At 43.7% G+C, this 24,081-nt stretch overlaps 1 protein-coding gene across 1 annotated transcript in view; it reads left to right on the top strand.

Annotated features, from left to right (window-relative positions):
* Positions 1-23,845, top strand: part of adgrd1 (adhesion G protein-coupled receptor D1) — a 70,485-nt gene extending 46,640 nt beyond the window's left edge. Inside the window, exons 14-25 of the mRNA XM_038997578.1 lie at positions 5,037-5,110; positions 6,069-6,192; positions 19,680-19,783; positions 19,970-20,081; positions 20,228-20,381; positions 21,473-21,539; positions 21,741-21,807; positions 22,111-22,202; positions 22,346-22,472; positions 22,589-22,630; positions 23,552-23,644; positions 23,750-23,845. Of these exons, the coding sequence (XP_038853506.1) occupies positions 5,037-5,110; positions 6,069-6,192; positions 19,680-19,783; positions 19,970-20,081; positions 20,228-20,381; positions 21,473-21,539; positions 21,741-21,807; positions 22,111-22,202; positions 22,346-22,472; positions 22,589-22,630; positions 23,552-23,644; positions 23,750-23,845 (1,152 nt within the window). The remainder of the gene's footprint in view (positions 1-5,036; positions 5,111-6,068; positions 6,193-19,679; positions 19,784-19,969; positions 20,082-20,227; positions 20,382-21,472; positions 21,540-21,740; positions 21,808-22,110; positions 22,203-22,345; positions 22,473-22,588; positions 22,631-23,551; positions 23,645-23,749) is intronic.
* The last annotated feature ends 236 nt before the right edge of the window (positions 23,846-24,081 follow it).

The raw sequence follows: 24,081 nt of genomic DNA, 5'->3' as shown, positions 1-24,081 counted from the left end.
GGACTTGCACCTGTACGCTCAGACCCTCACCAAACATCTACTGAGGTCATTTCCTTCCAGAGCTAACTGGCCGTGCCGTATCAGTCCGGGCCACGCCAGTCAATAGGGTTCTGGGGAGTGGCTCCGATACGGAGTGAAAGTGTTATCGGGTCTCTTGAAGGCCTGTGAGCTTTCTCACGCCATCTGGCGTCTGGCGTGGGAGGACCAGCGGAGAGGGGGCACTGGGGTCTGTAGTTAAACATGAATACCGACATAAAAAACCTGCCCCCCCTCCCCATCCCTCTCCCCATTCTCCGTTTCACTCAAGCATCACACTGACGGTATAAGATGAAGAAATGGAAAGAGTCATTTCACGAGGAATGCCGGTGTTGTTCAGTGTCAACATTTAAATGATAGAAAAAAGGTTTTGACAAGCAGAACTTGAGTTTACGGGCTAATAAAGCTGTGTGTTGGAGAGGCGGCTGCATGAGAGGGACTGTGGGCAGCGGAGGAATGGAGAGGGAGTAGTGTAGGAGCGGTGGTGGCTGCTGTCTCTCCCAGAATTGACCCACACATTCATAGTGTACTACAGCAGGCCCTTTTAGCAGGTACTGCAATGAAATTGCTAGAATTAATGTTCTGTTTCATATTGACTTCGTTTTATATATCTTGCTTTTGCACTATAATTGATCACATTTTTATCCATCTACTGAATGTCTTTTAAAACAAAACGGGATGAGAGAATGAGGGAGTGTTTCTTTGGAGGGGAGAGCAGGCTAGTGATTGCAAGTCTAGTAGACTTTCAGGAGCTTCCAAGTAAGGCTGGAATGCTGAATAACTGTGGATTAATGAATCAAGAACTGGGAAAATAAACCCACCAAAACCTTTAAGAACCCTGATACCCAATGTTTTGTAAACAAGTAAGCCAAAGCTGGTATCAGTTGTCTGCTACTATAATAAGCAGTCTTTATTGCCAGTCTTTTTATAACTCTCAGTACACACCCAATCCAATCCCTGTGGGTGAGTCTCTCTCTATCTATCTATTTATCCCTCCCTCCCTCCCTCCCTCCCTCCCTCCCTCCCTCCCTCCCTCCCTCACATACAGACTTACACATTTGGGCTAGCTCGCTGATCAATCGCAGATGGAGGTCTGGCGATTGCTATCCTTCTCTTGCCAGGAGCTTTGCATTAAGGGTCTCTCTCACTCCCCCCGCCTCACTTTCTTTCTCCCTTGCTCTGTTCCCCTTTCCCAGAGTTACTCAGATGGAACTTCCTTTCAATTTACTGATCCAAAAGAGAAAGTGATGGTTTGGCACATACTGTTAAGTAACATTCCCCCATATTCACGCAAATTGTCATTTCTAAAAGTAAAGCTTGTTAGAATACAATTCCTAGTATCTTGAGACACTTCCTAGAAATTCAACAATGTGCCATACTATTTTTCAACCAAGGATATTTCAATATAACTTGAAGTCTTGTTAGACTTCCAGATCTCGGTATCCCGCCCTATCAAAATAAAATGGCAACTTCACTTTTCTTCACACCCTTCACACTTATCAACACTTACATAGTTGTTTTGTGTGTCTACCTTGGAGGCTCAGCCCAGACCACAGCTGCAAGCCTTACATTTCCCCTGACATCATGACCTCACTCTGCTCTGGGCCAGTTGTGTTGTCCAGTGCTGCTCAGATGGTTTCTCCACATGCTCTAAATTAGTTGGTGTGTCTGTCACCATGGACCTTCATAGCAACATTACCTGTTCATTAAGCCCAAACTGTGCTGGGGTTAGCTTAGACCAATCATTTTAAAGTGGGTCCCAGTCTGAAAGGATCTCAGATCAGTGATGTGTCACTGTGATACTAACCTGCTATGCTGTGGTCCATTTGGCCTGCTGGACTGGATAGTGTTTCACTACACCTCTGTTTGCCTGTCCCAGAGATAAAGTGTTTCCTTTTATGGCTAATTTCAGCTACTAAATGTTTCTGTGGAGATATGCATACGTTTGCACTTTCTACATGTTATTTAGTGGAACCAGACACAGAGTTCTGTCTCCTGATTAATCAAACAATAAGGCATCAAAGGAAATTAATTCATGTTTTTCGGTGGAATGGTGTCACTGATGCAGACAGTCGTGCTGTTAGACTAATTTTCAGTGGTGAAGACTGCATCTGTCCCACACCACACACCTCCGAGTAATCCTACATTACACCCTGTCTTTCAATGTCCTCAGTAAGAATGCTACAGTATGTCGAGAAATCGAAAATATATGTTTTGTGCGGGTGTGCTAGCTGTTAATGATAAGCTTATGCCACTCATCTCCGTGGCACAACACTCCCTCCGAATCTCCCCCTAATGTTGTTATGCAACACGCTGCCACATGATAGGCATGTAGTCATGATGTCATGATAGGCACTGGTCTCTCATTGATTGAGATGTAGTGGGTTGACAGACACAGTAAAGGACGGACTGCTTACTTCACGACTGATTCAATGGTCACTCTGTCATCATGACCTCATTCTCTGCCTCCCTCTGGCAGTCAGTCTCTCATTCTCTTCCTCTTTCCCTCAATCCGCCTTTCAGTCCATGTTTATTTCCCTCTTACTGTCTCTCTGTCTCTGTCTTTCTCTCTGTCGTCTGCTCTCTGTCTCTTCCTCAGATGAGGTTTGAAGTGATTTCCAAGGCTCATTTTGCTGGCCCTCTGTTGTTAATAAAGTGCTGAAGCGGAGCTCTCTTCCCTGGCAGACAGTGAGGCCGCAGGGCACCAGGGAGAGACGGGGAGGCCGCAGGGCACCAGGGAGAGACGGGGAGGCCGCAGGGCACCAGGGAGAGACGGGGAGGCCGCAGGGCACCAGGGAGAGACGGGGAGGCCGCAGGGCACCAGGGAGAGACGGGGAGGCCGCAGGGCACCAGGGAGAGACGGGGAGGCCGCAGGGCACCAGGGAGAGACGGGGAGGCCGCAGGGCACCAGGGAGAGACGGGGAGGCCGCAGGGCACCAGGGAGAGACGGGGAGGGAGCAGTGGCAGGCACACACACACCAGATCACATTTCTCTCTCCCTGCATTCTAAATACAGAGGAGAGACTCTCAGCTTCACATCACTCGATCTTTCCCCATGGGCTCAGAAACGATATGGGCTCAGAAACGCCCCACTGGATATGTCACAACAACCACTGTGTCGCCACGGAGACATTGTGGCTGAATAATAACACTTCTCACATCTGTGACTGTCCATTTTGTCAGTATGCTCTTCAACGTGTGTCTGGTCAGAGTGTGTAACATTTTCCCTCTCTGTATTCACTCAATGTGGAAAATGAGTCCCCCGTCCCCTCTGTAACATAATAGCATCATCAAAGTTTCAGCGATAGTAGAGAACAAATGTTCCAGAGTTAAAGGGATGCCTGATGGCAGTCTGTAATTGTTCTTTCTCTTCCTGGGCTGTGAATGGATCCTAGGTGTACCTCACTCTCCCATCTGCTTCTATTTACTCCTGACAAGAACCAGTGAGTTATTAAACCCCGTATGCCCTGTAAACTCACCCAGAGGGTCTTTAGCACCTTGTCAAAGACAGACGTTGCCCATGCTGATGGGGTGCATGTGTGCTGCTCTATGGAACACACTGTCCTATCTGTACATATCCCTAGCACAATGTTTAGGTGAGCAACACACTGAATTTGGGCCATATCTAACATAATATTAAGCAGACAACCTATGGTAGGGCCAGGAAACAGACACATGCACAAGACATCGAGCCTCACTGTCAGCTTCACTCTCGCTCTCACTCACTTTTTCCAGAAGGTCCATCTCAACATACTCTGATATAATTTCTCCATTAAGGCCCAGGGAATAAGGAGAGGTGGGTCTACTGTAGATGTTACACCACACCAGCCTATGAAAGCTTTGCTTTGTGTTGAGGAAAGATTGGACGGAGTGTTAAGTTGAACCTGAAACCATGGCCAGGCCCTAATTACCACATTCCTACTCCTTCAACCATTAGCTCACTGTCTCTGGAGACTCCAAATTTGATTTAAGGAATTACATGGAAAAAGTGAGTTATAATAAAATAAAATGCTTTAAGACAGTAAGGAGTCTCACACAATACAACAATCACCTTTGCTGTGTGGCTGAGCCGTTGTTATGCTCTAGCTAGTTAATCTGATGTCTTCTTTAGATGTTTATTGGTTTCTCAGCACGAGTGGAGAGAGCATTGTTATTTGATTTCACAAAACAAAAAGCAAATAGGTGGTTTATTCTTCCAAATTCAAAAGAGATTGCTATTTTTGGAGCGCATTGAGCCAGCTCTAATGGTCTTGTTAAGCTTATGGATGAAGGGGAAGCCAACGAGTCACAGAATGCCAGCTGGAGAGAGCTGCTCATTTCCAAAGGGTTCCATACCACTGTCATGATGATTACAGTAACATGCATTTTCCTAACAGGTTGCTCTGGGTTATGGGGGTAAACAAACACTAGTGTGGCCATCAAACAGACTACTAATACAATCAAGTCAATTATTTTCTATTTACCTTTATTTTACCCGGTTGTCCCATTGATAATATAACCACTTTTTCAAGGGACACCTGGAATTGTGTTTCTTCAAGTTAATCTCTGTTTAGAAATATAAGATGAGGCAGTATATTGTGACGAGAAAAATGCCAAAGGGATATCAAAATGTCACATGCCTACGCTCTTAGGGGGAAAAAAGGTTCTATCTAGAACCAAAAAGTCCACAAAAAAACACTTTTAGTTCCAGGTAGAACCACTTTGGTTCCATGTACAACCCTTTCCACAGAGGATTTTATATGGAACACAAAGTAATTCTACCTGGAACCAACCTTCTGGGCAGAACTTGGTTTCCACGTCATTCCAATTAAATTATGTTGAGTCAACGTTTGTGCCCAGTGGGAGAAAGGGTTCTACCTGGAACCAAAAGGGTTATCCTATGGGGACAGCCACATAACCCTTGTAGAACCCTTTTTTCTAAGAGTGTACCTCACAATAGAGGTTTGGAAAGTAGCCTAGAGCGGTAACCGTGAAATGACGACCTTGCTTTCTATTTTCAGAACAGGGATCAGCAGGGTCAAGCCTTAAACCAGAGCAACAAAGTGTACCTCTACTGTGCCTTCCTCGACTACAGGTTGGTTTACATATTCACACTAAGATATGTTCATGAAATTGTGACGTAACAGTACGGTATGTGGATATTAGGGAATTAGGAATCCCAAGGAGAAGATTGTGTTGCCAAAGGCTAAATGTATAAGGAGCTTTACTATAGTGTGTCCTATAAATAGGAAAACATATAGTCTAGTCTTGAGTATGAATCATAATCATATACATTACAGCCATGATGCATAGAATCAATATATTTGGCACAGTATATCTTGAGTAAGGGGGTGCAGCAACCTTCTGTAAAAACTATAAATCATTGTGAATTGTTAGTGTTTTATTTAGACTCATAATGCTTACTCTCCCCTTCCCCTTGTGCTTCATGAAAAACATTGAAATACTTAACAGCCCTCTTAAAAATGAAATTCAGCAAAACATATGTGTTAATGGGCCTCCCACATAACCTTTATACTTAGAATATAATCAGGCTTAGGGAGTGTGGATTGTAGATTTATCATTGCTATTATGGTGACAGGCATGTTTGTGTGCCTACTTGCATCTCTGTCCGAGCTTATTGTGCGTCTATATGTCACTGTGTGTGTCTCCATCCTCTACCTGACTGGCTGTCTCCTGTGTCTCTGTTCTCTATCTGACTGGCTGTCTCCTGTGTCTCCGTCCTCTACCTGACTGGCTGTCTCCTGTGTCTCCGTCCTCTACCTGACTGGCTGTCTCCTGTGTCTCCGTCCTCTACCTGACTGGCTGTCTCCTGTGTCTCCGTCTTCTATCTGACTGGCTGTCTCCTGTGTACCCTTCCTCTACCTGACTGGCTGTCTCCTGTGTCTCCGTCCTCTACCTGACTGGCTGTCTCCTGTGTCTCCTTCCTCTACCTGACTGGCTGTCTCCTGTGTCTCCTTCCTCTACCTGACTGGCTGTCTCCTGTGTCACCGTCCTCTACCTGACTGGCTGGCTGCTTATCTATCTTCTGTCAGTTCAAAGGAGGGTGTTTGGTCCAATGAGGGCTGTGTGCGGTCCGAAGGGAACATATCCTACTCGGTGTGTCTGTGTAATCATCTCACCAACTTCGCCATCCTCATGCAGGTGGTGCCCATGGAGGTAAGATCCCCTCTCCTCTCCTCCACAACGTGTCCCATGCAGACACTCGCTGTGTGTGTGTACCTCTTTGTTCTTGTTTATCCATCAGTGCACCACAGTATGTGATTTAAGTGTATTTGGACAGGGGTCTGTGGTTCACCACACAATAACTTCCCCCTCCCCTTCCAGAGGTCCTGGTTCTGTTAGAGTTTTCAGCATTCCTCTCCTGTAGGTCATTTATGGGTCCAGAGTAACAATGTTGGTTTCACTAGTGCTTTAATAGGACATTGCTGCGGACTACCATAATGAGGTGTGGTCCTTTGGGCCTTGACATCAAATCAAATGTATTTATATAGCCCTTCTTACATCAGCTGATATATCAAAGTGCTGTACAGAAACCCAGCCTAAAACCCCACACAGCAAGCAATGCAGGTGTAGAAGCACGGTGGCTAGGAAAAACTCCCTAGAAAGGCCAAAACCTAGGAAGAAACCTAGAGAGGAACCAGGCTATGAGGGGTGGCCAGTCCTCTTCTGGCTGTGCCGGGTGGAGATTATAACAGAACATGGCCAAGATGTTCAAATGTTCATAAATGACCAGCATGGTCAAATAATAGTAATCACAGTGAACAGGTCAGGGTTCCATAGCCGCAGGCGGAACAGTTGAAACTGGAGCAGCAGCACGGCCAGGTGGACTGGGGACAACAAGGAGTCATCATGCCAGGTAGTCCTGAGGCATGGTCCTAGGGCTCAGGTCCCCCGAGAGAGAGAGAGAGAGAGACTGAGCAAATGTCAAATTGGCTTTTTACCAAATTACCGTACAACAGACCATGTATTCACCCTACACACCCTAATTGAGAACCAAACAAACCAAAACAAAGGCAAAGTCTTCTCATGCTTTGTTGATTTCAAAAAAGCCTTCGACTCAATTTGGCATGAGGGTCTGCTATACAAATTGATGGAAAGTGGTGTTGGGGGTAAAACATACGACATTATAAAATCCATGTACACAAACAACAAGTGTGCGGTTAAAATTGGCAAAAAACACACACATTTCTTCACACAGGGTCGTGGGGTGAGACAGGGATGCAGCTTAAGCCCCACCCTCTTCAACATATATATCAACGAATTGGCGCGGGCACTAGAACAGTCTGCAGCACCCGGTCTCACCCTACTAGAATCCGAAGTCAAATGTCTACTGTTTGCTGATGATCTGGTGCTTCTGTCACCAACCAAGGAGGGCCTACAGCAGCACCTAGATCTTCTGCACAGATTCTGTCAGACCTGGGCCCTGACAGTAAATCTCAGTAAGACCAAAATAATGGTGTTCCAAAAAAGGTCCAGTCGCCAGGACCACAAATTCCATCTAGACACCGTTGCCCTAGAGCACACAAAAAACTATACATACCTCGGCCTAAACATCAGCACCACAGGTAACTTCCACAAAGCTGTGAACGATCTGAGAGACAAGGCAAGAAGGGCCTTCTATGCCATCAAAAGGAACATAAATTTCAACATACCAATTAGGATCTGGCTAAAAATACTTGAATCAGTCATAGAGCCCATTGCCCTTTATGGTTGTGAGGTCTGGGGTCCGCTCACCAACCAAGATTTCACAAAATGGGACAAACACCAAATTGAGACTCTGCATGCAGAATTCTGCAAAAATATCCTCCGTGTACAACGTAGAACACCAAATAATGCATGCAGAGCAGAATTAGGCCGATACCCACTAATTATCAAAATCCAGAAAAGAGCCGTTAAATTCTACAACCACCTAAAAGGAAGCGATTCCCAAACCTTCCATAACAAAGCCATCACCTACAGAGAGATGAACCTGGAGAAGAGTCCCCTAAGCAAGCTGGTCCTAGGGCTCTGTTCACAAACACAAACCACAGAGCCCCAGGACAACAGCACAATTAGACCCAACCAAATCATGAGAAAACAAAAAGATAATTACTTGACACATTGGAAAGAATTAACAAAAAAACAGAGCAAACTAGAATGCTATTTGGCCCTAAACAGAGAGTACACAGTGGCAGAATACCTGACCACTGTGACTGACCCAAACTTAAGGAAAGCTTTGACTATGTACAGACTCAGTGAGCATAGCCTTGCTATTGAGAAAGGCCGCCGTAGGCAGACATGGCTCTCAAGAGAAGACAGGCTATGTGCACACTGCCCACAAAATGAGGTGGAAACTGAGCTGCACTTCCTAACCTCCTGCCCAATGTATGACCATATTAGAGAGACATATTTCCCTCAGATTACACAGATCCACAAAGAATTTGAAAACAAATCCAATTTTGATAAACTCCCATATCTACTGGGAGAAATTCCACAGTGTGCCATCACAGCAGCAAGATTTGTGACCTGTTGCCACAAGAAAAGGGCAACCAGTGAAGAACAAACAGCATTGTAAATACAACCCATATTTATGCTTATTTATTTTAACTTGTGTGCTTTAACCATTTGTACATTGTTACAACACTGTGTATATATAATATAACATTTGTAATGTCTTTATTGTTTTGAAACTTCTGTATGTGTAATGTTTACTGTTAATTTGTATTGTTTATTTCACTTTTGTATAATATCTACCTCACTTGCTTTGGCAATGTTAACACATGTTTCCCATGCCAATAAAGCCCATTGAATAGAGAGAGAGAGAGAGAGAGAGAGAGAGAGAGAGAGAGAGAGAGAGAGAGAGAGAGAGAGAGAGAGAGAGAGAGAGAGAGAGAGAGAGAGAGAGAGAGAGAGAGAGAGAGAGAGAGAGAGAGAGAGAGAGAGAGAGAGAGAGAGAGAGAGAGAGAGAGAGAGAGAGAGAGAGAGAGAGAGAGAGAGAGAGAGAGAGAGAGAGAGAGAGAGAGAGAGAGAGAGAGAGAGAGAGAGAGAGAGAGAGAGAGAGAGAGAGAGAGAGAGAGAGAGAGAGAGAGAGAGAGAGAGAGAGAGAGAGAGAGAGAGAATTCACACAGGACACCGGATAAGACAGGAGAAATACTCCAGATATAACAGACTGACCCTAGCCCCCCGACACATAAACTACTGCAGCATAAATACTGGAGGCTGAGACAGGAGGGGTCAGGAGACACTGTGGCCCCATCCTATTATGATACCCCCGGACAGGGCCAAACAGGCAGGATATAACCCCACCCACTTTGCCAAAGCACAGCCCCCACACCACTAGAGAGATATCTTCGACCACCAACTTACCATCCTGAGACAAGGCCGAGTATAGCCCACAAAGATCTCCACCACGGCACAACCCAAGGGGGGGCGCCAACCCAGACAGGAAGACCATGTCAGTGACTCAACCCACTCAAGAGACGCACTCCTCCTAGTGACGGCATGGAAGAGCACCAGTAAGCCAGTGACTCAGTCCCTGTAATAGAGTTAGAGGCAGAGAATCCCAGTGGAGAGAGTGGAACCGGCCAGGCAGAGACAGCAAAGGCGGTTCGTTGCTCCAGTGCCTTTCCGTTCACCTTCACACTCCTGGGCCAGACTACATTCAATCATAGGACCTACTGAAGAGATGAGTCTTCAATAAAGACTTTAAGGTTGAAACCGAGTCTGCGTCTCTCACATAGGTAAGCAGACCATTCCATAAAAATTGAGCTCTATAGGAGAAAGCCCTGCCTCCAGCTGTTTGCTTAGAAATTCTAGGGACAATTAGGAGGCCTGCGTCTTGTGACCGTAGTGTACGTGTAGGTATGTACGGCAGAACCAAATCGGTAAGATCGGTAGGAGCAAGCCCATGTAATGCTTTGTAGGTTAGCAGTAAAACCTTGAAATCAGCCCTTGCCTTAACAGGAAGCCAGTGTAGGGAGGCTAGCACTGGAGTAATATGATACTTTTTTGGGGTTCTAGTCAGGATTCTAGCAGCCGTATTTAGCACTAACTGAAGACTATTTAGTGCTTTATCCGGGTAGCCGCAAAGTAGAGCATTGCAGTAGTCTAACCTAGAAGTAACAAAAGCATGGATTAATTTTTCTGCATCATTTTTGGACAGAACATTTCTGAATTTTGCAATGTTACGTAAATGGAAAAAAGCTGTCCTTGAAACAGTCTTGATATGTTTGTCAAAAGAGAGATCAGGGTCCAGAGTAAAGCCGAGGTCCTTCAGTTTTATTTGAGACGACTTTACAACCATCAAGATTAATTGTCAGATTCAACAGAAGCTCTCTTTGTTTCTTGGGACCTAGAACAAGCATCTCTGTTTTGTCCGAGTTTAAAAGTAGAACGTTTTCAGCCATCCACTTCCTTATGTCTGAAACACAGGCTTCCAGCGAGGGCAATTTTGGGGCTTCACCATGTTTCATTGAAATGTACAGCTGTGTGTCATCCGCATAGCAGTGAAAGTTAACATTATGTTTTCGAATGACATCCCCAAGAGGTAAAATATGTAGTGAAAACAATAGTGGTCCTAAAACAGAACCTTGAGGAACACCGAAATGTACAGTTAATTTGTCAGAGGACAAACCATTCACAGAGACAAACTGATATCTTTCCGACAGATAAGATCTAAACCAGGCCAGAACTTGTCCGTGTAGACCAATTTGGGTTTCCAATCTCTCCAAAAGAATGTGGTGATCGACGGTATCAAAAGCAGCACTAAGGTCTAGGAGCACGAGGACAGATGCAGAGCCTCGGTCTGTGACGCCATTAAAAGGTCATTTACCACCTTCACAAGTGCAGTCTCAGTGCTATGATGGGGTCTAAAACCAGACTGAAGCATTACGTATACATTGTTTGTCTTCAGGAAGGCAGTGAGTTGTTGTGCAACAGCTTTTTCTAAAAATTTTGAGAGGAATGGAAGATTCGATATAGGCCGATAGTTTTTTATATTTTCTGGGTCAATGTTTGGCTTTTTCAAGAGAGGCTTTATTACTGCCACTTTTAGTGAGATTGGTACACATCCGGTGGATAGAGAGACGTTTATTATGTTCAACATAGGAGGGCCAAGCACAAGAAGCAGCTCTTTCAGTAGTTTAGTTGGAATAGGGTCCAGTATGCAGCTTGAAGGTTTAGAGGCCATGATTATTTTCATCATTGTGTCAAGAGATATAGTACTAAAACACTTGAGTGTCTCCCTTGATCCTAGGTCCTGACAGAGTTGTGCAGACTCAGGACAACTGAGCTTGGGAGGAATACGCAGATTTAAAGAGGAGTCGGAAGACTTCCAGTTTAGTGTGGCGCCATTTCCGTTCCAATTTTCTGGAAGCTTGCTACAGAGCTCGGGTATTTTCTGTATACCAGGGAGCTAGTTTCTTATGAAAAATGTTTTTAGTGTTTAGGGGTGCAACAGCATCTAGGGTATTGCGCAAGGTTAAATTGAGTTCCTCAGTTAGGTGGTTAACTGATTTTTGTCCTCTGACGTCCTTGGGTAGGCAGAGGGAGTCTGGAAGGGCATCAAGGAATCTTTGGGTTGTCTGAGAATTTATAGCACAACTTTTGATGCTCCTTGGTTGGGGTCTGAGCAGATTATTTGTTGCGATTGCAAACGTAATAAAATGGTGGTACGATAGTCCAGGATTATGAAGAAAAACATTAAGATCCACAACATTTATTCCATGGGACAAAACTAGTTCCAGAGTATGACTGTGGCAGTGAGTAGGTCCGGAGACATGTTGGACAAAACCCACTGAGTTGATGATGGCTCCGAAAGCCTTTTGGATTGGGTCTGTGGACTTTTCCATGTGAATATTAAAGTCAACAAAAATTTGAATATTATCTGCTATGACTACAAGGTCCGATAGGAATTCAGGGAACTCAGTGAGGAACACTGTATACTGCCCAGGAGGCCTGTAAACAGTAGCTATAAAAAAGTGATTGAATAGGCTGCATAGATTTCATGACTAGAAGCTCAAAAGATGAAAACTGCATTTATTTTTTGTAAATTGAAATTTGCTATCGTAAATGTTAGCAACACCTTCGCCTTTGCGGGATGCGCGGGGGATATGGTCACTAGTGTAACCAGGAGGTGAGGCCTCATTTAACACAGTAAATTCATCAGCCTTAAGCCATGTTTCAGTCAGGCCAATCACATCAAGATTATGATCAGTGATTAGTTCATTGACTATAACTGCCTTGGAAGTGAGGGATCTAACATTAAGTAGCCCTATTTTGAGATGTGAGGTATCACGATCTCTTTCAATAATGGCAGGAATAGAGGAGGTCTTTATTCTAGTGAGATTGCTAAAGCGAACACCGCCATGTTTAGTTTTGCCCAACCTAGGTCGAGGCACAGACACGGTCTCAATGGGGATAGCTGAGCTGACTACACTGACTGTTCTAGTGGCAGACTCCACTAAGCTGGCAGGCTGGCTAACAGCCTGCTGCCTGGCCTGCACCCTATTTCATTGTGGAGCTAGGGGAGTTAGAGCCCTGTCTATGTTGGTAGATAAGATGAGAGCACCCCTCCAGCTAGGATGAGTCCGTCACTCCTCAACAGGCCAGGCTTGGTCCTGTTTGTGGGTGAGTCCCAGAAAGAGGGCCAATTATCTACAAATTCTATCTTTTGGGAGGGGCAGAAAACAGTTTTCAACCAGCGATTGAGTTGTGAGACTGCTGTAGAGCTCATCACTCCCCCTAACTGGGAGGGGGCCAGAGACAATTACTCGATGCCGACATCTTTCTTGCTGATTTACATGCTGAAGCTATGTTGCACTTGGTGACCTCTGACGGTTTCATCCTAACATCGTTGGTGCCGATGTGATAATAATATCCCTATACTCTCTACACTCGCCAGTTTTAGCTTTAGCCAGCACCATCTTCAGATTACCGTCGGTAGCCCTGCCCCCGGCTAAACAGTGTATGATCGCTGGATGATTTGTTTTAAGTCTAATACTGTGGGTAATGGAGTCGCCAATGACTAGGGTTTTCAATTTGTCAGAGCTAATGGTGGGAGGCTTCGGCATCTCAGACCCCGTAACGGGAGGAGTAGAGACCAGAGAAGGCTCGGCCTCTGACTCCTCGCTGCTTAATGGGGAGAACCGGTTGAAAGTTTCTGTCGGCTGAATGAGCAACACGGGTTGAGCATTTCTACAGCATTTCCCTTCAGAAGCCATGAGAAAGTTGTCCGGCTGCGGGGACCGTGCGAGGGGATTTATACTAACGTTACTATCTGTACTTACTGGTGGCACAGACGCTGTTTCATCCTTTCCAACACTGAAATGACCCTTGCCTAACGATTGCGTCTGAAGCTGGGCTTGCAGCACGGCTATCCTCGCCGTAAGGCGATCCTTCTCTTGTATATTATGAGTACAGCGACTGCAATTAGAAGGCATCATGTTAATGTTACTACTTAGCTTTGGTTGTTGGAGGTCCTGACGAACCATGTCCAGATAAAGCGTCCGGAGTGAAAAAGTTGAATGAAAAAGGTTGAGTGAGGGAAAAACAAAAAATATAAACGTAATTAAAAAGTAAAAACCGTAAAGTTGTCAGGTAGCAAAGTAAGGTTAGCAACAAAACGCACAGCAGCACGTAAACAAGTCTGCAAGTTGTGACCGGAAATGACATGTATGACAGGTACATGAGGCAATGGTCCATGTTTCAAAGACCATCTATTCCCACTGGCTCAGGGATTCTCGTTCTATACCCTCTTTGTAATAGATATACAAACTACTGAACTAATTACATATCAATATTATACCATGAAGGCCACAGTCTCCTTCTTGTTGTAAACCTGTACCCCAAACTTTTAAAAGCACATTCCAGATCACATCAGTTTATCACCATTAGTGCATTGTTTTCTCCTAAATGAAAAAATTCTAACATGTTCCAGGCAAGAGAAGCAAGGTCTTTAACCCTCCTCTGTTATCAAAAGTCCAGGAGCCTCATTTATCAATCATGTGTAGGCACAAATCTGTTCGTAAACCATGCGTGGGATCATTTCCACACAGTGTGAAATGTATCAATATGAGGGTTTGCTTGAGAGCTTGCATAAATGTATGCACAGCCATGCATACACAGTGCCATTGTGGTGGAATAAGGGAACTGCTTGTCAAGCTTTGAATGGGGAAAATATGTTGAAAATGTGTGAAATTGTGAGAGTAATAATTGCATAATTTTTTCGATGTCATTGTATTTCCAATGTGAATTCATGCAACATATCTTGACAGGCTATATCATATATAGTAATTTGACCACATCAGTGCATTTGTTACAATAATATCCTAAATAAAGTACAGTCATTTGTTAAATTAGAGGCACGTGTGTAAGTGAAAGCATTGTTGAAATACTGTAAAAGATTGAGATAACGGGGAGAGATAATGGAACATTTAATAAGAGATGGCTGATCTTGATCTGTTGGAACATTTGGCACATGCTGCATTTCGCAGAGCGAAGGTTTTTAGCTACAGGTGGGACTTTTTTTTAAAGAAAGTACAGATTGGCTCGTCAGATATCGTTTCCCAAAAACAATCTTATTGGATTTTTGCGAGGATTTTAAGGCAAGTCGTCCAGTTTCCGAGGCGGCAAAGCATCCTCAAACAATCACACTACCACCATCATGCTTGACCGTTGGTATGAGGTTCTTACTGTGGAATGCAGTGTTTGGTTTTCACCATGCATAATGGGACCCATCTCGTCCAAAAAGTTCATCAAGACTCTAGGAAGAATGTTCTATGGACAGATGATTCAAAAGTGTTAGTTTTTGGACGACATGGGTCCCATTTATGTCTGGCGAAAACCAAACACCAAAAGCTGGGTCATGCAGCAAGACAATGAATCAAAACACACAATCAAGTCTACATGAAAATGGCTAAAAAGCAACACGTTTGAAGTTTTGGAGTAGCCTAGTCAAAGTCCATACCTAATCCCAATTGAGATGTTGTGGCAGGACTTGAAACGAGCAGTTAATGCTTGAAAACCCACAAATGTTGCTGAGTTACAGCAGTTCGGCATTGAAGAGTGGGACAACATTCCTCCACAGCGATGTGAGAGACTGATCAACAACTACAGGAAGCGCTTTCATCCAAAACATTGGGCTGTGAGATGCCAATGGCAAGCTCCCGCTGAAAGTGACGATTGTCAAAAACCCGAGGGCGGATAGCATGTAGGAATGGCATATGTTTGCCTTTCTAAAGTAGGTGTTAATAGAAGGAACTGTGAATTCTGCTCTATATCAGAGAATTCTGAAGGAGAATGTCAGGCCTGTCTGTGAGCTGAAGCTGATCATAGTTTAGTCATGCAGCAAGACAATGATCCAAAATAGGCAAGTCTGCATGAAAATGGTTCAAAAGCAACACATGAAGTTTTGGAAGTCCAGACCTAATCCCAATTGAGATGTTGTGGCAGGACTTGAAACCAACAGTTCATGCTTGAAAAACCACAAATGTCTCTATGTAAAGCAGTTCTGCATGCAATACTTGGCTAAAATTCCTCTACAGTGATGTGAGAGACTGATCAACAACTACAGGAAGCATTTGGTTGCAGTCATTGCAGCTAAAGGTGGCACAACAAGTTATTGAGTGTAAGGGGGAATTACTTTTTCACACAGTCATGTTGCATGACTTTGTTAAATAAATTAAACAAATACGTAATTGTTGTTATTTGTTCACTCAGGTTCCCTTTACCTAATATTAGGTTTTGGTTGAAGATTTGATAACATTCAGTATAAAAAATATGCAAAAGTAGTGATTCGGTCTTGAACACATTAGTAGGGGGCAAATACTTTTTCACAGCACTGTATGTATGTGTGTGGCGTAAGGCTTGTTGTTGTTTTATTTAGCAGATGTTATTTACAGACATTGAGGTTTGATTCTCCATTAACTTTAGCGTGCACCTTGTCATTAGGACAGTGGAGCAGTCACAGCGTTCCAGAATATTGATGAGTGGGATGTTCCCATCCAGCTGAGGGATAAAGCTGCTGTCCACTAATTAGGTAGTGACTGGAGGAAAGTATAGCATCAAGGAGACGATTGCTGCAATAGGCCTACATTACTGAGCAGAAAGGACGGTTTTCCTTTTCTATTTTGGCAATCCATTCAAGATGGATGGTCGGTCACCACACTCACAGGATGAATATTCCTTGGGCCTCATTTATCAATATCTATAATTACGAACGAAATTTAGAATGTTCGTACGCATAAAAAAAGGTGTGATTTATCAAACAATCTCCGTACTAGCATCAATCATATACACACTAGTAGTAGATATCATTAACGATTGTTCTCAGTGCTCGTGCATGACCTTGGCTAGTTGCATTTCGAAACGCACATAATTGACCACATATGGTCAAACCCATCACTTTAAAGCCGGTGGGGAATATACAACGCCGTACCATGAAATACCACCGCGCAACCAGAAAAATATAAGATTTAGCAATGGCAAATATTCTTCAAATGATTAGCTAACACTCACCAATAAGCCACCCATCCTAAACAGCTCCCTCTTGTAGGTGTTTAGGCCAACATTGCTGTTCTGCAGAATGAACGAGTCGTGCATTCCACTGAGCCAATTTGCCACCACACTCAGCAGATTATTTTACCCATAACATAACCTATCACCTTCACATTAAGAGTGGAAGTATTCTTTTGTTCACATAGTTGAACTCGTTTTGGGATGGTGCTTTTATGGCGTTGTGGGTGCCGTCTATTGTTCCGTTCGTATTTGGGAATTCATTGATAACAAAGAAAACGCTCTTAACTTAAACCTATTGTGCGATGGTGTATGGAAATTGCATGATACTGTTAATTTTGCCTATGATTTCATCCAAAACATTGGCTCATCGAGGGCTGTGAGATGCCAATGGCAAGCTCCCGCTGAAAGTGACGATTGTCAAAATCCCGAGGGCTGATAGCATGTAGGAATGGCATGCGTTTGCCTTTCTAAAGTAGGTGTTAATAGAAGGAACTAGAGAATTCTGAAGGAGAATGTCAGGCCTGTCTGTGAGCTGAAGCTGATCATAGTCATGCAGCAAGACAATGATCCAAAATAGGCAAGTCTGCATGAAAATGGTTAAAAAGCAACACATGAAGTTTTGGAAGTCCAGACCTAATCCCAATTGAGATGTTGTGGCAGGACTTGAAACCAACAGTTCATGCTTGAAAAACCACAAATGTGGGTCCTAAACGATATCATAACCTCCATCGATAAAATACAATACTGTGTAGCCGTCTTCATCAACCTGGCCAAGGCTTTCGACTCTGTCAATCACTGTATTCTTATCGGCAGACTCAACAACCTTTGTTTTTCAAATGACTGCCTCGCCTGGTTCACCAACTACTCTGACAGAGTTCAGTGTATCAAATCGGAGGGCCTGTTGTCCGGACCTCTGGCAGTCTCTATGGGGGTGCCACAGGGTTCAATTCTCGGGCCGACTCTTTTCTCTGTATACATCAATGATGTCGTTCTTGCTGCTGGTGATTCTCTGATCCACCTCTATGCAGACGACACCATTCTGTATACTTCTGGCCCTTCTTTGTACATGGTATTAACAAACCTCCAAACGAGCTTCAATACCATACAACACTCCTTCCGTGGCAGCCAACTGCTCTTAAATGCAAGTAAAACTAAATGCATGCTCTTCAACCGATCGTTGCCCGCACCTGCCCGCCCGTCTAGCATCACTACTCTGGACGGTTCTGACTTAGAATATGTGGACAACTACAAATACCTAGGTGTCTGGTTAGACTGTAAACTCTCCTTCCAGACTCACACTAAGCATCTCCAATCCAAAATTAAATCTATAATCGGCTTCCTATTTCGCAACAAAGCATCCTTCACTCATGCTGCCAAACATACCCTCGTAAAAGTGACTATCCTAATGATCCTTAACTTCGGCAATGTCATTTACAAAATAGCCTCCAACACTCTACTCAGCAAACTGGATGTAGTCTATCACAATGCCATCTGTTTTGTCACCAAAGCCCCATATACTACCCACCACTGTGACCTCTATGCTCTCATTGGCTGGCCCTCGCTTCATATTCGTCGCCAAACTCACTGGCTCCAGGTCATCTATAAGTCTTTGCTAGGTAAAGCCACACCTTATCTCAGCTCACTGGTCACCATAGCAGCACCCACACGTAGCACGCACCCAGCAGGTATATTTCACTGGTCATCCCCAAAGCCAACTCTTCCTTTGGCCGCCTTTCCTTCCAGTTCTCTGCTGCCAATGACTGGAACGAATTGCAAAAATCACTGAAGCTGGAGTCTTAAAATTCCCTCACTAACTTTAAGCATCAGCTGTCAGAGCAGCTTACAGATCATTGCACCTGTACACAGCCCATCTGTAAATAGCCCACCCAACTACCTCATCCCCATGTTGTTATTTATTTTTTGCTCTTTTGCACCCCAGTATCTCTACTTGCACATTCATCTTCTGCACATCTATCACTCCAGTATTTAATTGCTAAATTGTAATTATTTTGCCACTATGGCCTATTTATTGCCTTACCTCCCTAATCTTACTACATTTGCACACACTGTGTATAGACTTCTCTGTTGTGTTATTGACTGTACGTTTGTTTGTCCCATGTGTAACTCTGTTTGGGTCGCACTGCTTTGCTTTATCTTGGCCAGGTCGCAGTTGTAAATGAGAACTTGTTCTCAACTGGCCTACCTGGTGAAAAAAATACAGGTTGTGTGTTCCATAACTTTGTTAATTCAATAAATTAAATAAGTATACATTTTTTGGGTTATTTGTAAACTCAGGTTCCCTTTATCTAATATTAGGTTTTTGTTGAAGATCTGATAACATTCAGTGTCGAAAATATGCAAAAATAGAAAGAATCTGAAAGGGGGCAAATAATTTTTCATGGCACTGTACATGAAAAAGACAGACAGGCGGACACATTTGCATACAGACACACACACAGAAAGAGAAATGGGGAATCATCCTTGACATACAAGGACAGAAAATATGTGCAGCAGCATAGTTTGAGAATGGACCTCATTCAGAAACAAGGTCAGGGGCATGCTCTTTCTTTACTTTGCTGGTAGTTGTCTCCTGCCACAGCAGCTTTACAATGGTGACAGAGTGTTAGCCAGTCCAGTCCGGCACAGAGGTCTAGTAATGAGGGTCACTGCTCCCTGTTAAAGCCCAGCACATCATACTGTACCACACCACTCTGCTGGCACTGGCACTGGCATGTTGGACAGGACTCAAAGCACTGAGGGGGTCACACATATTGGAGTCACTTCTTGCCATGGAGGCTAACCATGCAATAAAAGCAACACAATGACCTCCTATATAGTGGCATGGTCAGCAGTATGGGCAAAATCTTCAAATTGTCTGACATTTAACAATGTCACTTACTTTAAACATCTCACAGAGGGCAGTGATGGTTCATAGTGAAGCTCCACTCACTGATTCCCTATAAAATCAATATTTTAGTTTAATGCTCTTCTCACTTCAGCTTTATGTTATTTCCCATAGTAATGTGTTCAATGCAACATATTCTGGTCTGCATCCTTTTGAAATGAATCAGCCTTAACATGAATCGAAACATCAAATTTGTGTCTGGAATGTTTTACTGAATCGTGATGTGATTCTCACCTTTGCACAGCTTTCCAAGACCCACCAGGTGGCACTATCAACCATCAGTTACACTGGCTGTGCCATCTCCATCTTTTGTCTGACCATCACTCTGGTGACGTTTGCAATCCTGTCGTGAGTATCCCTCCATCTTTATTGTTCACTGACTCAGTCAAAATAAACGTATCAAAGCACCTCACGTGTGTTGTGTGCCACACATGCTCTGTATAAGTGGTATTCACCCCATTATGATTAAATGTTATGTCAAACGTATTTGATACATTTCTTGTAATATTACTTATCATTTGTGTGGCCTTGCAGGACAGTGAGCACTATCTGTAACCAACGCTACCACATCCATGCCAACCTGTCCTTTGCCATTCTGGTTGCCCAGATCTTGATGCTCATCAGCTTCCGCTTTGACCCGGGCACGGTAAGCACCTCATAACCACAGCCAGAGTATTTCACTGGCTAGAACCAGGAAGGGATTTTGTACCTACTGTATGATGAAGAGGAAACAAAGCATGATGATGATGACAACTGTGATCATGATGTAGCCTAACCCCTTTCCTCTCCCAGCTGCCCTGTAAGGTGATGGCTGTGCTGCTCCACTTCTTCTTCCTGAGTGTGTTTGCCTGGATGCTGGTGGAGGGCCTGCACCTCTACAGCATGGTCATCAAGGTTTTCGGCTCCGAGGGCAGCAAGCATTTCTACTACTACGGGATTGGCTGGGGTACATCTTGTAACTGTATTAATTGACCTTTTTAGGCACACATGTCTTACTGACAATGATGTGATTCCCATTCGGATCAAACTGGCTCAATCTGTGTTTCCACTTATACCTGTAGTTATATGCAACAATCTGCTTTGTAGGGTTGCAACATTCCAGTTACTTTCCCAAAATTCTCAAGTTCTCCAGAAATCCCGGTTGGAGGATTCCAGGGTTACCTGCTCATCCCCTCCTAACTCAAGGAATCCTCCAACTGGGATTTCTGGAATATCAGGGAATTTTAGGAAAGTAACTGGAATTTTGCAACCCTACTGCTCTGCATCAAAAGATTGATACTTTACAATGTTTGGCACAATTAAAAGGATGACCTTTTGGGATGACCTTTTGGGTCTGGTTTTAGCAGACCTCTGGTTTGGCTTTGAGACTGCCCTGGTCTCTGTGGGCCAGAGTGGACAGACAGACAGGATAATGTGTGTGTGTGTGTGTGTGTGTGTGTGTGTTTAGCTGTCTGGGAACAGCCTCCACATGCTGGAGTGATTATTGGAAATAAGATCCCATTTTTATCATTTCCTATGTTGTTGGCTGAAGTAATGCTGCGATTTGTGGCCAGCTACAAATGAAGTCGCATAGACGTGTCCAGCAGCTGGAAATATAGCTGTTAGGACATCTGAGTTTTGTCGTTTACAGCTCCTGTTATTAGCAGTGAAAAAAGGCTTCTGATCCTTTATTCTTAATTTCCTCTTTTGGCGTAACAGTTTAATTGTTCTGTGCCGGGGAAGTCTGGAAATCTCTGTGGACTCAGTAAGTCATTACAACATTAAACAAAGAAGCTTTACCAATAATATAACCATGTTGGTGGAAATGAGTAATGACAAAATACCACAGAAAACCCTCATTTAAAAAAAAAAATCCTGTGTCCTCTACTCTCGGTCTGTCTAACTTTCATCTAATACTCTTTGCCAAACTTGATTTGGACAGCATTAGACTGAAGTCAATATAAGGATGCACATACTGGACAATGTAATGTTACAGATGTCATGATGTGTGTGTGATATCTCTATATCTTGTGATTAACATTTCCCCTCTTCACCCAGGGTCTCCACTGGTGATCTGTGTGGTTTCTATGACATCAGCCTTGGACAGCTACGGAGAGGTTGGGAAGTAAGACACTGTCAACACACTCTAACCTGGACATTCAAAACCACTTGTTAGCACTTTGTGCCATTGAATAGGGTTAAAATATCGATACTGGTGGCATGAAACAGCCATTTATGTATAAGTAGTTTACACCAACAGGGGAAATGGGAAGTATAATGTAAGGGATGTCAACCTAGCTTGTTTTGTCTCTCCTCTCTCCCTCAGCTGTTGGCTGTCTTTGAAGATCGGGGCTATTTGGGCCTTTGTGGCACCAGCACTGTTTGTCATTTTGGTAAGAGAACTGAAGCAATCACCACTGTAGTTGACTTCAGTTCTTATTGAACAACTAATTAAGTTGTTTTTTTTATAGGCCCCGTGTGGCTCAGTTTTATTAGGCCCTGTGTGGCTCAGTTGGTAGAGCATGGCGCTTGCAACGCCAGGGTTGTGGGTTCGATTCCCACGGGGGGCCAGTACAAAAAAAACAAAAAAAAATGAATGTATGTAATTGTAAGTCGCTCTGGATAAGAGCGTCTGCTAAATGACTTAAATGTAAAATGTATATTAACTGATGTGTGTTGTTTTCTCTCTGTCTCAGGTGAATATTGTGATTCTTATATCTGTGACGAGGATCATCTCTCGTATTAGTTCAGAGAATTACAAGGTTCATGGAGATGCCAACGCAGTCAAGTGAGTCATCAACTCTGTCCTAAAACCTTCATGGTGATAATGCTATCCTGACTCACTCAGTCAGAATGATATGAATACAGTACTTATTACATCGTGTGCAGATAGTTGACACTTAGTGTGTTTGTGCCTCTCTGTGTGTATAGGCTGACTGCAAAGGCAGTGGCTGTACTCCTTCCTATTCTGGGCATCTCCTGGATCTTTGGGGTACTGGCCATCAACGATCACTCACTAATGTTCCAGTACATGTTTGCTGTGTTCAACTCATTACAGGTCAGTAGCCTACTGTAAATGTACCATTATTCAATCTAATACGGTACATCAAATTGGTCTTTATTAATAGCCTTTATTTACGGTAATTGACTGCAATCATGTGGATCTTTCTAAAGGGATTCTTTATTTTCCTGTTCCATTGTCTTCTCAACTCTGAGGTAAGACACACCCTTCATGTTGTTATAGTGTTGATATATACTGAACAAAAATATAAACGCAACATATAAAGTGTTGGCCCCATGTTTCATGGGCTGAAATAAAATATCCCAGAAATGTTCCATATGCAGAAAAAGCGTATTTCTCTCAAATTTTGTGCACAAATGTGTTTTCATCCCTGTTAATGAGCATTTCTCCTTTGCCAAGATAAGCCATCCACCTGACAGGTGTGCCATACCAAGAAGTTGATTAAACAGCATGATCATTACACAGGTGTACCTTGTGCTGGGGGCAATAAAAGGCCACTAAAATGTGCAGTTTTGTCACGCAACATAATGCCACAGATGTCTCAACTTTTGAGGGAGTGTGCAATTGGCATGCTGACTGCAGGAATGTCCACCAGAGCTGCCAGAGAATAATTTAATGTTAATTTCTCTACCATAAGCCACCTCCAACGTTGTTTTAGAGAATTTGGCAGTACATCCAACCGGCCTCACAACCACGTGTATCCACGCCAGCACAGGACCTCCACATCCGGCTTCTTCACCTGCGGGATCATCTGACACCAGCCACCCAGACAGCTGATGGAACTGAGGAGTACTTCTGTCTGTAATAAAGCCCTTTTGTGAGGAAAAACTCATTCTGATTGGCTGGGCCTGGCTCCCCAGTGGATGGGTCTATGCCCTCCCAGGCCCACCCATGGCTGCGCCCCTGCCCATTCATGTGAAATCCATAGATTAGGGCCTAATGAATTTATTTCAATTAACTGAATTCCTTATGAGTTTAACTCAGTAAAATCATTGAAATTGTTGCATATTGCGTTTAGATTTTTGTTCAGTATAGTTTCTGTTTTGTTTCTAATGTCTGGGGAGGTTTATGAAATATTGCACCTGTTATTGGGCGTTCTCATGGTTTTGCTGTAGGTCAGAGCTGCCTTCAAGCACAAAACCAAGGTGTGGTCGCTTACCAGCAGCTCCATTCGCAATATCAATGTGAAACCCTTCAACTCTGATGTTGTGAGTACCAAGGTAGAGGGGTCTAATTGGGTAGAAGAAAGACATGAATTCAACTTAGAACTTTAAATGTGAGATCAATCATTTACTCTCCTTTTTCTCTCATAGATTAATGGAAACAGAGGAGGCGTGAGCCCCACAAAGATAAACACATGGGACAAAAGCACCTACTCAGCCAATCGGATCGACCTGTCCGCTGTGTAAAACTACAGGACTTCGCTTCCAATAATGGCGGAAGTAGGATGCCATGCCAACCTTGGGTTCACTAGATTCATTGACATACACTTGCTTAAGTATTGTGTTGTTGCCCACTGTTATATGTGATGTATGATCCACTCTCATGGACTCAAAAGGAAAAGCCTTAGATAAGGGGGTGTGTTGTGGTGTAGCTACATAGTCAGGATGTCATGCGTCTTCATGTAGAGCTCTATACACAATGA

The sequence above is a fragment of the Salvelinus namaycush genome, chromosome 1 (genome assembly GCF_016432855.1).
Source record: "Salvelinus namaycush isolate Seneca chromosome 1, SaNama_1.0, whole genome shotgun sequence".
Lineage (NCBI taxonomy): Eukaryota > Metazoa > Chordata > Actinopteri > Salmoniformes > Salmonidae > Salvelinus > Salvelinus namaycush.
The sequence above is the reverse complement of the archived record's forward strand: the minus strand, read 5'-3'. Positions and strand labels throughout refer to the sequence as shown.